At 41.3% G+C, this 14,846-nt stretch overlaps 1 protein-coding gene across 4 annotated transcripts in view; it reads right to left on the reverse strand.

Moving 5' to 3' along the window:
• NSMCE2 (NSE2 (MMS21) homolog, SMC5-SMC6 complex SUMO ligase) overlaps window positions 1-14,846 on the reverse strand; it is a 225,813-nt gene that overhangs the window by 92,973 nt on the left and 117,994 nt on the right. The window contains exon 5 of one of the 4 annotated variants that reach the window (XM_070392740.1): window positions 4,332-6,223. The exons of 2 other annotated variants lie outside the window; for them this stretch is intronic. In XM_070392740.1, the coding sequence (XP_070248841.1) occupies window positions 6,006-6,223 (218 nt within the window). In that variant the 3' untranslated portion in view covers window positions 4,332-6,005. Of the gene's footprint in view, window positions 1-4,331; window positions 6,227-14,846 lie in introns of those variants that run through there. One more of the 4 variants, XM_070392739.1, reaches the window with a different exon arrangement.

A 14,846-nucleotide genomic window follows, 5' to 3' on the forward strand; every position in this document is an offset into this window, starting at 1 on the left:
TGACAAAGGCTTTCCTCCTTTGATCTATCAATGTGATCACCATAGTATTGGATTTCTAATGATAAACACATGCTACATTACTGAAACAAGTCTGAACTGTTCAGGTTTACAATTCTTGCAATATGCTACCAGATTTCATTGTTAGTATTTGACTTAAAATTTCACATATGTAGTTTTAAGTGAAAGTGTTTTGAACTTACAAGAAAAAGAAAAATTAGTATGTCTAGACTTTGTACTCTGGGGAGAAAAAACCTTTCTTTTAATTCTATTTTTGCCAGTTTGGCTAAGAAGTCCTCTCCCCAACTCTTAGTCAATTGGTGGGGGAGTTATTCATCCTATTTCTACACTAGCACTGCTTACACTTACACTTTCTTTTTTTTTTTTTTTTTTAAATCTTTATTGATCAGGTTATTACATTTGTTCCTCTTTTTTCCCCCCATAACTCCCCTCCTTCCAGCTCCCACCCCACCCTCCACCCTCACTCCCCACCCACTGAGTTCATCCATAGGTGCATGATTTTTGTCCAGTCACTTCCCGCATCTCCCACACCCCTTTTCCCCCAAGAATAGTCAGTCCATTCCCTTTCTATGTCCCTGATTCATTATAGTCACCAGTTCATTCTGTACATCAGGTTATTTATTCACTTGATTCTTAGATTCATTTGTTGATAGATGCATATTTGTTGTTCATAATTTGTATCTTTACCTTTTTCTTCTTCTTCCTCTTCTTAAAGGATACCTTTCAGCATTTCATATAATACTGGTTTGGCGGTGATGAACTCCTTTAGCTTTTCCTTATCTGTGAAGCTCTTTATCTGACCTTCAGTTCTGAATGATAGCTTTGCTGGATAAAGTAATCTTGGTTGTAGGTTCTTGGTATTCATCACTTTGAATATTTCTTGCCATTCCCTTCTGGCCTGCAAAGTTTCTGTTGAGAAATCAGCTGACAGGCGTATGGGTATTCCCTTGTAGGTAATTGAGCCTCTTTCTCTTGCTGCTTTTAAGATTTTCTCTTTGTCTTTTGCTCTTGGCATTTTAATGATGATGTGTCTTGGTGTGGTCCTCTTTGGATTCCTTTTGTTTGGGGTTCTCTGCGCTTCTTGGACCTGTAAGTCCCTTTCTTTCTCCAGGTGGGGGAAGTTTTCTGCCATTATTTCTTGAAATAGGTTTTCAATATCTTGCTGTCTCTCATCTTCTGGCACTCCAATGACTCTGATATTAGTCCGCTTAAAGCTGTCCCAGAGGCTCCTTACACTATCTTCACACTTTCGGATTCTTTTTTCATTTTGCTTTTCCAATTGGGTGTTTTTTGTCGAATCTTTGGTTTGATTCTTGTGCTCCTCTGGTCTGCTATTGGGTATAATATTCTTTATTTCAGTCCGTGTATGCTTACTTTCTAATTTCTTTATCGTAGCATCGAGGGTCTCATTAGTTTTCGTGAGGCTCTGCACAAATTTATGGCAAGCCCTCAAAATTGCGATTCTTAGCTCCATATCCTCCATTTCTGTCATGTTTTTTTGTCTCCGCATCTTTTATGCTTTCTTGGTGCACCCCCTTGTGGTCTCTGTGCGCAGTCTTGTTCTAGCCAAGCCTTAATTGTTGTAGTTAACACTAGAGGGATTTGACCACCAGGCCAACTGGCAGTGGAAATCAGCTGTGGGAAAACTTCAGTCCTCAGGGGAGGCGCTAGTCCAGCCCTTGCCTGAGGCGATCGGCAAATGGCTGTGCGCAGGGTTTGGGCGGGGCGGGCTCAACAGGGCGGGGGGGAGGGAGCAGCTATGGCCGCTCTCAGTCCGTCCCCAGGGGCTCTGCCTCTCTGTCCCAGCAATCGCTGCAAACCTCGGAGGGGCCGTAGCCAGACAGTCCCGCTTCTCCCGTTTGAGTCTGGGTCCCTATAGACTCGCCCGGATCTGTAGCCCAGAGTCTGAGACTCCCTCCTGCTTGAAAACGACAATCGCACCCTCAGCCGCCAGCCCGCTTTGCGCGCGCACCCTCACCACCGCACCGCCGTACCTTTAAATTTTCCACACTGCGCCTCCGCTGAGCGTCGGAATGCTGTTGTTTTTGCTTCTAGTTGAAGAGACTCTCCTCAGCCAGCCTTCCCGTGGTTCTGGTTGATGTCCGCTCCGACTTTTAGTTGTATTTTTGAAGTGGTTGTCCACGGCGGCAGTCTCCGGTGTTTACCTATGCCGCCATCTTCCTACACTTACACTTTCTTTATCCTGCCTTCCTTACTGGCACCAATAATACACCAGCATTTTGGAGTTTCCTTGTGCTCTTCCACCTTCCTTCTGCCAAACTGTTGAAACACTTACTGATCACAGATCCCTATTATTGTTAGTCTGTTACATTTTCTTTTTTGAGGAGTTATTAGCGTCTGGCTTACTACTATATTAATAACTGTTATTCACTATTAATTCCATACTACTTAAAAATACTCTATTTACAATTTCTTTCTCTTACTGTGTTCTTTATTCTTATTACTTGTTAGGATATCCTTGCATATATATTTTTTTCTTAGGGCAAACACAAGAGCGGGATATTTTGAGTCATTCAATGTCAAAGAGAATGTTTTTGTTGCCCTTTCAAGAAAAGACGCCTCATCTGGCTGTGAGATCTGAGTAACAACCCTTTCCTCTCTGAGGGCTAAGGCGCTGAGCCACTGTTTTCACAGAGTGCTACTAAGTGACTAGATACAAACTTACCCTCCTCCGGTGCATACATCTCCCTCACTGCACCCCACCCCTCCCCACATCTGGATGCTTATAATCAATTCATTTTTGAAATGACAATTTGCTAGGATGTGTTTAAGAGTGAATTTTCCTCATTATTCTCTTTATTTAGCAACAGCTTTATTGAGATGTAATTCACATGGCACAAATTCTTTCAGTAGTTTCTGCTGACCACCCTGAGCCCTTCGATGAGAAGAGTCACGACTCCCTTCAGCTGAGATGGTGGTGAATGTGTGAAGTTTAATATGTAAGCCCAGGTCATCGTCTCGAACCAGAGGCCCCTCTGGTACACCTGAGGCCACCTGCTGCTGCCACGGTAACCCTCCCGTCTGCTCCACCGGCTCCACCGTGGAACCTGCTTTACATTCTTTACACTCTCCTGGCTGTCTCGTCAGTTCCTCTTCTGTCTCCATGGTTTCGTCATGCCCAGGGCTCAGCCCTCCTCTCTCTCATCCACATACACTCTCTGGGCCATGCATCACTTCCTAGCTCCAACTGGCACCTACATTCCCGAATACTGTTTACGTAGACACATTCTCCAGCAGTAACATCTCTCATTAGACACAGCGATTCACAACTATAAGGCTATCTTGAAATCTCAGGAGGGGTAGATTGAAGAAACACTTCTCTGCCCGGGACCTCTGGTCTGTGACACGTCAAAGTCACCTCTGGTGGCCGGCACCATCGTCCACTCAGCTGTCCACTCCAGAAGCCTGCAAGTCCTCCTCACCAGACTTGAGCACAAAGACAGTGACTCCCTAGTTTACCACCGTATCCCACTGAGTGTCTGACATACAGCAGCACAACAAATACTTGTTGAAGAAATGGATTCAGTCAATCCAGTACATATCCTTCCAACTCGCTCTCTTCTTTTCATCATACTGTCAGTACTTCGGTTAAAATCACTATTATTGTCACAAGACTTACTACCAGTCTCCCAGCCTCCAGTCCTGTTTCCCCCAACCCATTCTCCATGCTACAGTCACAGCTAACTTTTTCAGTAGTCACAGATCAGTTCTTATCATTCCTCAACTTAAGGCCCTTTAAAATTAAATCCAAATTTCTCAACATCACACACAAATCTGTAACTCTCTTGATGCCCCATGGCTGAATTAAATATTCATCTCCTGTGCTCTCCAAGGTTTCCTGTACTTCTCCTACCATTGTGTCTATTCTGTGTTGTAACTGTCTGTATACTTTCTGTCTCCTCAACTACACTGTCCTTTTCCCTGCATTCTAGTGCCCTGTAGTTCCTGGCACACGGTAGACATTCAATGAATATCTGGTGAATGAATGTTTTCAAATATCACCAGTGACCATGTAAGTAGATAACTTCGGGATTCCATCCTTGGGCAGGAATTCCAAACTCAGTTGGGATCCATAAATAGGTACTGAGAGTACATGAACGCCATGAAATTATACCCAACATTGGATGTGTTTATACATTTTTTGAGGGTAGTTTTCAGACTGCCTGAAGAGTCCATAATCCTAAAAGTTACTGTTGGGATTTATTTGGTTAGAAAGGAATATTCTAAAGTGTATTACAAAATAACAAAAACAAAAGGCAGACACACATAACACGCAGACACGCACACAGGGATTGACTTAATGAAAACAACACGTATGGTAAACCTTTTATTGAAAAGGGACAAGAATCAGAGGAGTTAGGGGGCTCCAGGAAGACTAAAGAAAAACAGATGATGCCAGAAAAAGGATTTAGAAAGACAGAACAGAGAGCGAAAAGGAGCTGGGTCTACTCTGCCATTGTATACGGGGCCCTTGTGCAGCCAGTAGGTGAAAGGCTGGCCTCGTCACGAAGGGCCTGTGTCTGAAGATCTCTGTATAATTTTGAGAACTGCAAACTTCAGCTTGTCATAACGCTGCCCAAGTGCAGGATAGTTCTGTGCTAACAAGCTGGTTGTTTTTCTAGTTCTGTCCAGTGAATCCCGGTCTAGACTCTGACCTTCAACAGGAGAAAAAGAAAGAGGAAGGCCATGGCCTGGGCTGCTGGGAAAAGAGGGGCAGGGAGAGGGGCAAACACTCATTGCTTCTCAGGGGACCATCTTTCTCCGGCTCCTTCTACTCCTCTGTCTTTATTTAGAGCACAGTTTATGGACTTCCCTATGTGCAGGAATCTTGACAATATATCATGTACTTTGGTAAAATGAGAAGATGCATGAAAGTTCTGAAAATTACAGGTAGTTTTGAGAGTTGTGGGTACTTTTTATAAATGTTGACGATTGTTTATCCTCTCACCCTTAAATAAACATTTAATGAAGGAAGCGAATAGGATTTTTCCCTTTTTGGTAATTCCTTATATCAGCATATAACATACTATACTGCCTAGTTTGATTTAGGAAATGCTAACTTTTGTATCATAGGCAGCTGTTACTAGTTCACTAAGCTAGGGTAAGCACTTCAGCAGTGGTACAAGGCTTGGTTTTGAGTGTTTCGATGCTACCTCGCCTAACTTCCACCACTGCAGAGGCCACAGTGTAGCTAGTGATCTTACATCCAAGAGTCTCTGGTGTGAAACCAGAGACTTGCTCACACGGGGATGAAACTGGGACCCTGTCCTCCTTAGCATCATCCTTCACCCCAAGAAAATGAAAGCCAAACGATGGTGAATTTGGTCAAAAGGCCTAAAGAATTCACTGATTGGTTAACCAGCACCTAAATAATCAAGAATGGTCCATAACCACCTGTCTAGCAATTCGGCCCCACGTCACTACACAGAGAGCCTGCAGTGACACAGGGATAGAGGCCTCACCAACTTACTAGACATACTAATAATCCAACAGTGTCCTATTTTGCTGCAGAGTTCCAACTGTATAAACGAACTAACTGTGGTTGTTTAAATAATCATTTTTAGGAACCAAGTTTGTAAAAAAAAAAAAAAAAAAGTATTTTCAAGATTTTATATTTACCTATCTTATCTGAAATTTTGGTGAGGTCCTAATCTATGAATAAAAGAGAGAGTATTTCAAATCATAGTGACAACTGAGGATTACCTGTGTAAATTCCTGGTAAATTTATGGTGAAATTTAATAGTCAGTTATTCTGGCTGGAGGTTGTAGTGAAAGAGGAAGAACAGAAGAGAAAGGGGAAAAACTGATTAAAAATCCCACTGCACAGTCGACTTATTTGATGAACAGTTAATTTTTTAAAAAATTCCAGGATTCACTGAGGGTTTTGCCGTTATCTACTCTGATGTCCTTTTTGGCAAGGAGACATGTTAATGATTTCTTGAAATCTGGTGCAAGGCCCGTCGTGTTCACAGACCAGTTGAACACGTTGTTGAGAATGTGTGCTTTACTGTTTCTGCAGCGGTGTGTGGGATCTGAAACCCTTTCAAGTACAATTGTTTGAGAAAAGAGAGGAAGATGAGAATGGAAGAAAAAATTCTATAACCTCGTTCATTGCCTGCTCTACTCGCATCCTTATCCTTAATCTTGTCGACCTCACTGTGTCCTCCATCTTCTTTAGGTTTCCCTGCTGCAAGAGAGACCAGGTTAGGAAGTGACTGAGAATGGTGCCAGGATCAAGGCTGACAATGAGATGAGAGGCAGAAGCAAAGCCACAAGAGGCCAAGAAGCAGAACGGGAAATGAGTTTTGGGAGGGCGTCTATAGTATATTTTCCATTCATCTATACAGGTGTGAAATTTGCAAAGCCAAACAAATAATACTCACCAGAGGAAAAGGATCTATTGCACCGATTTAATATATGGTGTTCTCTAACTGAAATGTGCACATTATGAAGATGTTCTCAACACACTACTTCTGAGAAGACTTCTTCTCGTGAAGTGTGGAATGGACAGGAGGCATGGAGCAGGAGGACACATGGGTATCACCGGGAAAGTCCAGCAGTCCACTCCAACAGATGCCCACAAAGTAGCGTCTACCTTGATGAGCCTTGCAGACTGACACCCTCCTCACTGACTGCACCCAGGAATGCAGACTCATGCTAACAAAACTCACAAGACACTGATGTATAAAACAAAAGGAAGTGACTTTATTATTAACAGTGAATAACAGAGGACTCGGGTACACGATGTCTGTATTGGCCTGAGTGAATTATCGTGGTGGGAAGGCCAATTGCCAGAGGGAAGCTGGGTGCACATGGAGGCGGGCGAGTGGAGTCAATTGCAGGATTCCAGTGTAAATGGCATAAGGCTCTGCAGCTCTCTACACAGGGCTACCCGCCTGCCAGGCCTCAACCAGCAGGGGCTGTTGGTCAGAGAGTGCTTTGCAAGGTATCGTGACAGTTACATTAACAGCTTTTGCTTTTCTCTGCTTTGGAGGCAGAGAAAATGCTCTTCTGATGGAGATTTGATGTGTGTGTGTGTGTGTGTGTGTGTGTGTGTGTGTAAGAGGTCAATACCCTCAATTGGTTATAGTCAAGTCTTACTGCCAAGGAGTCTTTATGTCTCTTAAGATCACACTGCCTCTCTTGGATTGAATTTGTGAGGTAGGGTGTTCATTTCTCAGTTTAATTTTTAGAGAGCATTTTCGCTTTCCTGTTTTCTGGGATCCAGAGGGGGCACTGCAAGGCAGACTCCACATTTGCCTACAGGTTCCACAAAGTGTCGTCAAATTCAAATCAACCTGTATTCACTGTGCCAACTTTATGCCCACTGCTGTGCCAGGCACAAAATAATTCTCAAGATATATAACAAGAACCTCTAAGGAAATGTTGTATCTACTGGATGCCTACAGCCCTAGGTTCTTCTTAAGGTACATTTATCCATTCATTTTCCTCTAGTATTTACACACCCTCTACTGTGTACCAAGATTTACTAAGTAGAAGACATATAAACATACACATGACACCATCCTGCTCCCTTTAGGAGCTTATAAACCAGCAAAGGAACGACATGTGTTTTTTTAAAGGTACTGATCCAAGTGTAATGGAGTATGCTAGAGGAGGGCTTTAGGGCTGAGACAGAAGCCACATCTTTTTAAAATCAGATTTTTAAAAACATACTAAATAAAAATGATGATTATTTAAAAAAAACAACAGTTAATTTTGAAGCACAAAATGTAAGTTCCTTCCTTGCTACTCCCCAACCCTTTTCTGCCTCTCAAGGTTGCCCTCAGTAGTTTGTGAATACTCTTCTGACCTTTTTCTGTGTATGAAACACACACACACATTTATACATAAACATAAATTTATATATTTATTATATCAACATGTAAAATTTATGTTAGACATCCCGTTTAGATAATACATACATACACATGCACATGCACGCAGGTGTGGGATGATACTACATATATTGTCCCATAACTTGTCCTTTTAGTTGTAAATTATAACGTGTATAGAAAAGCGCATAAAATAAATATGCTCAGTTTAGAAAATAAATGACCCTGGATAGCTACTACCACTGGGTCAATAAGAAGAAAGTTCTGAGTACCCAAGAAACAGAAACCCACCCCCTCCAAAACCATTATTCTGAAATTTATGGTAACCATTTCCTAGTTTTCTGCGGAGTTTTACTGCTATGAGACAAAGTTCAAATTTGCCTATTATCAGCAAACACCCTCAAGGCAAAAGCAGCTTCCACTCTCTAAGCCTTGCTGAACTCTCACTTTTCCTCAAGTTTGGCCTTTAATTTCTTCTCTTTTCAGCCCTTTGTTGCTCTGAGGATATCTTCTTATACATATTCAACAGTTCCAATTATTTTCAGCAAGAGGATTGTTCAAATAACCTACCTAGCCCTAGTTGGTTTTGCTCACTGGATAGAGCGTCAGCCTATGGATTCCAGTCAAGGGCACATGCCCAGGTTGCGGGCTCCATTCCCAGTAGGGGGCGTGCAGGAGGCAGCCAATCAATGATTCTCTTTCATCATTGATGTTTCTATCTCTCTCTCCCTCTGCCTTCCTCTCTGAAATCAATAAAAGTATACTTTAAAACAAAAAGCAAATAACCTACCTAGCCATATTTCCAGTAACAGAAATGTGTGTCACTTCTCAATTTCTTCCTTGTGTTACAGTTATGTGGATAAAATTAGATTCTTATCCACTAGATCCTAACTCCTTAGGGGTTATGAAAGGCAAACATCTTTCATTTCCTACAGCACAAATGTGAAATATGTGAAATATGCAGTAAATGCAGAAAGAGTAAAGAATACAGGAACGGTAAAGAGAATGAATATGTAAGTGATTAGTAGTCCTGCCCTAGAAGAATTTCCGTTTTCATTTTGTGAAGGAAGATTAGATGTATATGCATGAAATAATTTGACATGAAACAATTTGAGGCAATAAAGAGATATTTGAATGAAATCCCTTATATTCACTGACATGAAAAAATTCCAAGATATATTGTCAAGTGAAAAAACAAACTGAAGGATGGTATCTGTGCATAAAATATATATTTACATTTATCTCCCTGTCTGTAAACAGGTGTGTCCGCATATATGCATCCATGAACGTTCCAGTTTATGCACAGAAACAGAACTCTAAAGACACACAATGGTGAGTACTTCTACGGACTAGGATTGGCTAGCCAGAAGTTATCTTTTCACTTTCAAATATCTTATGTAATATTTTAACATGAAGCATATATTGCTTTTAAAAAAATAATATATTTTTATTGATTTCAGAGAGGAAAGGGGAGAAAGAGATAGAAACATCAATGATGAGGGGGAATCACTGATCAGCTGCCTCCAACATGCCCCACCCTGGGGATCAAGCCCACGACCCAGGCATGTGCGCCTACTAGTTCATAGATTGATGCTCAATCACTGAGGCACGCCGGCCAGGCAAAGCATATATTACTTTTATAGGTAGGAGGAACTTTAAATTATAATCAAGGGCAAACATATGTGACAAAGGAAATCAAGAAGAAAAAACAGGAAGACAGAAATTCCTGGGGAAGGCCTCTTTGAAAAGGTAGGACTTGGAGTGGGCACTGCGGGACTAGAGTTTAAATGAGAGAACAGGGTGGGCAAAGGAGGGTGAGGTGGGGCCGTGCTGTGCTTTGAGTAGACGTTAGGGAGGAAATGAGGATAGTACCTGAAGAGGACCATAAGGAAGTTCACCTGGCTAAAGCTAAAACCAGCTGACATTGATATATGGTTAAAGGGGCAAAACAGAGCCATAGCATAAAATGTGGAATGGCATAAAAATTAAGAGCTTATGATTGCTTTGATGGGAAATAGAAGTCATTACGACCTGAACAAGGTCGTAATAGGAGATAATATTAATCTCATGGGTAGAGTTTTTGTAGAATGAGCTCAAACATGAAAAATCCCTGGTACAGTGGGGCCTTGACTTACGAGTGTCCCGACTAACGAGTTTTTTGAGATACCAGCTGTCTCTTGGCCGATTTTTTGCATTGAGTTGATAGAGTAATTTGAGTTAACGAGCTCCTTAACAAGCTCGGTCTTGGAACGAATTAAACTTGTAAGTCAAGGCCCCACTGTAATTTGTAAAGTGCTACATCAATAATTCTAGGTTTTATTAAATAAGTTATTATATTACAATTATATTTTAGGGAGACTATATTGGTTTCTATACTAATAAAAGCCTAGGTGGCCCTCACACCCTCATGTCATCACAAGATGGCCTCCACAAGATGACCAGCAGGGAGGGCAGGTGTGGGCGATCAGGCCGGCTGGGGAGGACAGTTGGGCCAAACAGGCCAGGAGGGGAGAGCAATTGGGGGGACCAGGCCGGCAGGGGAGGGCAGTTGGGGGCATTCAGGTTGGCAGGGAAGGGCAGTTGGGGGTGATCAGGCCAGCAGGGGAGGGCATATGGGGGTGTTCGGGCCAGCAGGGGAGCAGTTAGGCATCAGTCAGGCCGGCAGGGGAGCAGTTAGGGGGCGATCAGGCTGGTAGGCATAAGTGATTAGGGGCAATCAGGCAGGCAGGCGAGTGGTTAGGAGTCACCAGTCCCAAATTGTGAGAGGGATATCCAAGGGGTCCCAGATTGGAGAGGGTGCAGGCTGGGCTGAGGGACACCCCTCTCCCCCCCCCCCCCCCCCCCAGTGCACGAATTTCATGCACCAGGCCTCTAGTTCTTGTATAAAATGCATTACGGGGAAGAAAAACTCAGAGCAAGGACATTTCCTTAGCAATATAACATACTTGAAAGAACTTGGCCAGTTTTCACAACCTGAAAAAAATTCGGATAACTTCCAATCTCCCAAGATTGCTGCAGGGATTAATTGTAAGGTCAAAATGCATTAGTCCATTTCTTCTCAACTGCAATTATAGTCCAGAGGCATGCTGATAATGATCAGAACTGATCCCCTGATCATGGGAATGGAAAGGCTGAACCCAAGAGATTTTTCTAAATAAAGAACCCATAAAGATTTATTCATTAGATGTAGGGAATGAAAGAGGGAAAAATGGAGATTTCTGGGTGTCCAGCTGGGAGGCCTGGGGAAGGGTCCGAACACCTAGAAACTGACCTACCTCTGTGATCCACGTTTTGGGAGTCATGTCACTGACCTCATGAGTTTCCCCTCCCCCATCTCTGTTACTCCTGACCCACAACCCTCCCGATTTGGGTATAGAGCAATCTCCCTGTATGAGTGCAAATATGGCTTGAAATATTTTAAACTCAAAGTACATTTATATTCATTTTATTTTGGAAAGTTACTTTCAGGAATGTATAAAAACCTTGAAACAATAGGAACATGCAAAGTTACTGACTATTCAATGGTTGCAGTGAGCAAAACTTACCAATACCTTGTAAAAAATCAAAATGAACGCCACATTTGACTTTAGAAGAAAAATTCTATATAAATAAAGTGTCTAACAGATTGAATATCTGTAGGGTTTTAAATTATTTGTATTGGTATTATATTAAAGTCTGAACCACACAATTATGAAAACCAAGACAAAACAATAAAAATGAACCCCATAAGTGATTCTAATTTACTGTTTTATAAATTCTTTTCTTCTAAGTGGAATCTGACTTCTGAGTGACATGTTACAATCCTGGATACAGTCCTAAAGCAGAGCTTACAGCACTCCAAAGTCTCAGCTGGATACTCTGTTGTCTAGCTAGAGGTCAAAAGCTTGAGGACTAATACATGATAGAAAATAAAAATTAAAAAGTTTACACGTGATCTGTCAGATTTCTTACTTTTCTGTCAGGCCACATCCCTGCAGAGGATGACAGAGAGAGGCAATTGTGTAACTGAGCCTCCAGAACTAGTTACCGCTCTGGAATGTGCCCACTGTTTTGCAATGCACTTGGTCACCATCATATGAAAACCTTGGGAAATATAACATCTTGGTTACCTGCTAGTTCCTGTGAGAGAATAACTCATAACTCATTCACATCACACTACAATGGTACTTTAGTCTAAACTACCAACTGACATTTCTTTGTACTTATGATTATATTTTAAAAGAATGTCAAGAATATTTATACATACTTACAAACAAAGGGGGGGAGGGGATGAAAAGGAGGAGAAGAAAGAGGAGGAGAAAGGAAATACACCTTCAGAGTAATATGGGAAGGGGGAGGTAGAAGACACAGATGAAACAAAATTGGCCGTGACTTGCTGTTTGTTGAAGGTGGGGATAAGTGCACAGAAGTTCATCTTCTACTGTGCCTACTTTGTATGTTGAAATGTTCCATAATAAGAAGTTAAAAAAAGGCACATAGCGAATAGTTCAGGATTGTCTCCTAACTCAACACCTAAAGAGGGACCTCTCAGTACTATAAATAGTTATAATTAGTACAGCAATAAATATATCATCTTTAGAACACTGAGTTACAATTTCAAGAGTTCCTGAGGTGTATGTGCCCAACAACAGTAACAATAATCATACCAGACAATAACCCTTGTTAAGCACATAGCGCTTACACAAAGTATTTTCACATCCATTATCTCAACTGATATTCACAATAACACTGTGAGATACCATGGGTAACATTCTAATTTATGAAAAAGAAATATGAAGCCCAGAGTAAGTGACTTTCATTTCATTCATTCATTCCACAAACATTTACTGAATATCTAGTATGTGTCAGTCAGTTCTGACTGAGGTATAAGGAATTAAAAGACAAAATGTAATTCCTTCTTTCAAGAGGTGTGTTGCTTAGCCCAGGCGATGTGGCTCAGTGGTTGAGCATCAATCTATGAGCCAGTACATCACGGTTCAATTCCTGGTCAGGGCACATGCCCAGGTTGAGGGCTTGATCCCCAGTGTGGGGCATGCAGGAGGCAGCTGATCAATGATTCTCTCTCGTCATTGATGTTTATATCGCTCCCTTTCCCTTCCTCTATGAAATCAGGGGAACAGATTTATAAACTGATAATTACATGATGATGTGATTCATGCTATAATGAAGTATTTCTCAAAAAAATTTTTAACCCTGACCTGCAGTAAGAAATATATTCCTACCCAATATATACAAAAATGTGTTTAAGTGAAACAAAAGTTTTATGATATAATCCTCTTCCAATGCATGTTACGCATTGTGGAATTTTCTAATCTACACTATTCAATAATTTTTTCCTTTTTAAGAAAATTCCGATCACAAGCTGTTACAATGATTTCATTACTCAATAGTGGACTGCTACCTCCATTGTGCTGTGATGAGTATGGTCTGAGTTCTGATCATACAGAGTTCACAGAAGGAAGCAAAAACTGTTCCAGGGAATGAGAAAGGCATTAAAGAGGTTGGACTCCAAGTACTTTTCAATATTAAAGTGGCAGAACTGGACCAAAGGTCTTATGATGCTCTAATCACTTTGCTCTTGCAATAGCTGTGCTGTTGTTGCACGCTCGCCAAACACAAAACAGCAACAGACTGTGAACTCACTGATAAGCTATGAAAACAAGTTGTTTTCTTGAAGGGATGTCAGCGATCATTCATTCACATGCACTAAATCTGCACTTCCTGTCTATTGGATCATCCTGCTACTACCTGTAAAACAACTGTAAACATCCTGAGACTATAAGTCTATGACTCACAGCCCTAGATATTTGTCCTCTAGAGCAAAGACTTAAAAAGCAAGAGAACAGGATAATGTGTTAGAGGTAAACTTAGATATTACAGTTTTTATCAATCACCAATCCACATTGGGATTTTGTTCAGTGCCTTAATCCTCTACCTCATTTGCTGTCCATCCATTGTACCTGCTATGTACAGACTCAGTGAAGGGAAGAGCTGGTGGGGAGGGGAGAGAGGGTAGAGATCAACCAAAGTTCTTGTATGCATGCATATAAGCAAACAATGGACATAGACACTGCGGGGTAAGGGCATGTGCTGGGGGAGGCGGAGGAGTGGCCGGGGAGAGGCCAATGGGGGGAAAAGGAGACATATGTAATACTTTAATCAATAAAGAATTAAAAAAATTAAAAAGCCTATGACTCCATGAGTACTAATATCTCATGCTGCTGCCCTCTGCTGTCTGAGAAAGACGGAAAGATTAGGGGACCCTTGGACTACATTTTGCTTTGCCATTTCCTCCAATAGGAAGGTTTCCATTCTCAGGTACTTGTTTTGAGAATCCATTTTTGCCCAATTGCCCCAAAGACTCATTTTGTGAACTTGACCTAGTTTGGTAAGTTCTGTCTTTTATCCATTAAGCAATAAAAAAATAATTGATGCTTTCCCAAATCAGCCTGTGATTAGCTCACAATAGAATAACAATGCACTAGGGATTGAATAAATATTCATCAAGGATACTGATATTGACACTGAATAGAAAATAGACAAAAGGAAGAAAGTTCATTGGACTTCATGAGATTTGGAGGAACTACAGGCTGTTTCTCATCCCTACTTTCCCAAAGGGAAACATGCTCTGAATATCAATAATAAAAGGTTTTTGTGGCTGAAGGTTGAAAAAAATAGTAATCTTCATTAAAAACAAACCAAACTAAAACAACCCCCAAACACCAACTAGCATTTGTGCCTTTCATCATATAATTGTAGGGTCTTAGTATATGGAAAGTTTCCTGGGCTAGACTTTCTAGGTATGAATTCAGTAACACAGGATTGGCCAGAAGGAAATGAGAATTACACTTTTGAGAAAGTTACTAAAAAGCATAAGCCATTTGTAAAGACGGTCTGCTCTTTGGATGAATCTCTTGGTTTGGAAGATGCGTTTAGGCTTGATACCTTTGAATATTCTAAACAAGTCTGAGT

The sequence above is a fragment of the Myotis yumanensis genome, unplaced genomic scaffold, assembly GCF_028538775.1.
Source record: "Myotis yumanensis isolate MYYU_CA2020_CCGP unplaced genomic scaffold, mMyoYum1.0.hap1 SCAF_15, whole genome shotgun sequence".
In the NCBI taxonomy this organism is placed as follows: domain Eukaryota; kingdom Metazoa; phylum Chordata; class Mammalia; order Chiroptera; family Vespertilionidae; genus Myotis; species Myotis yumanensis.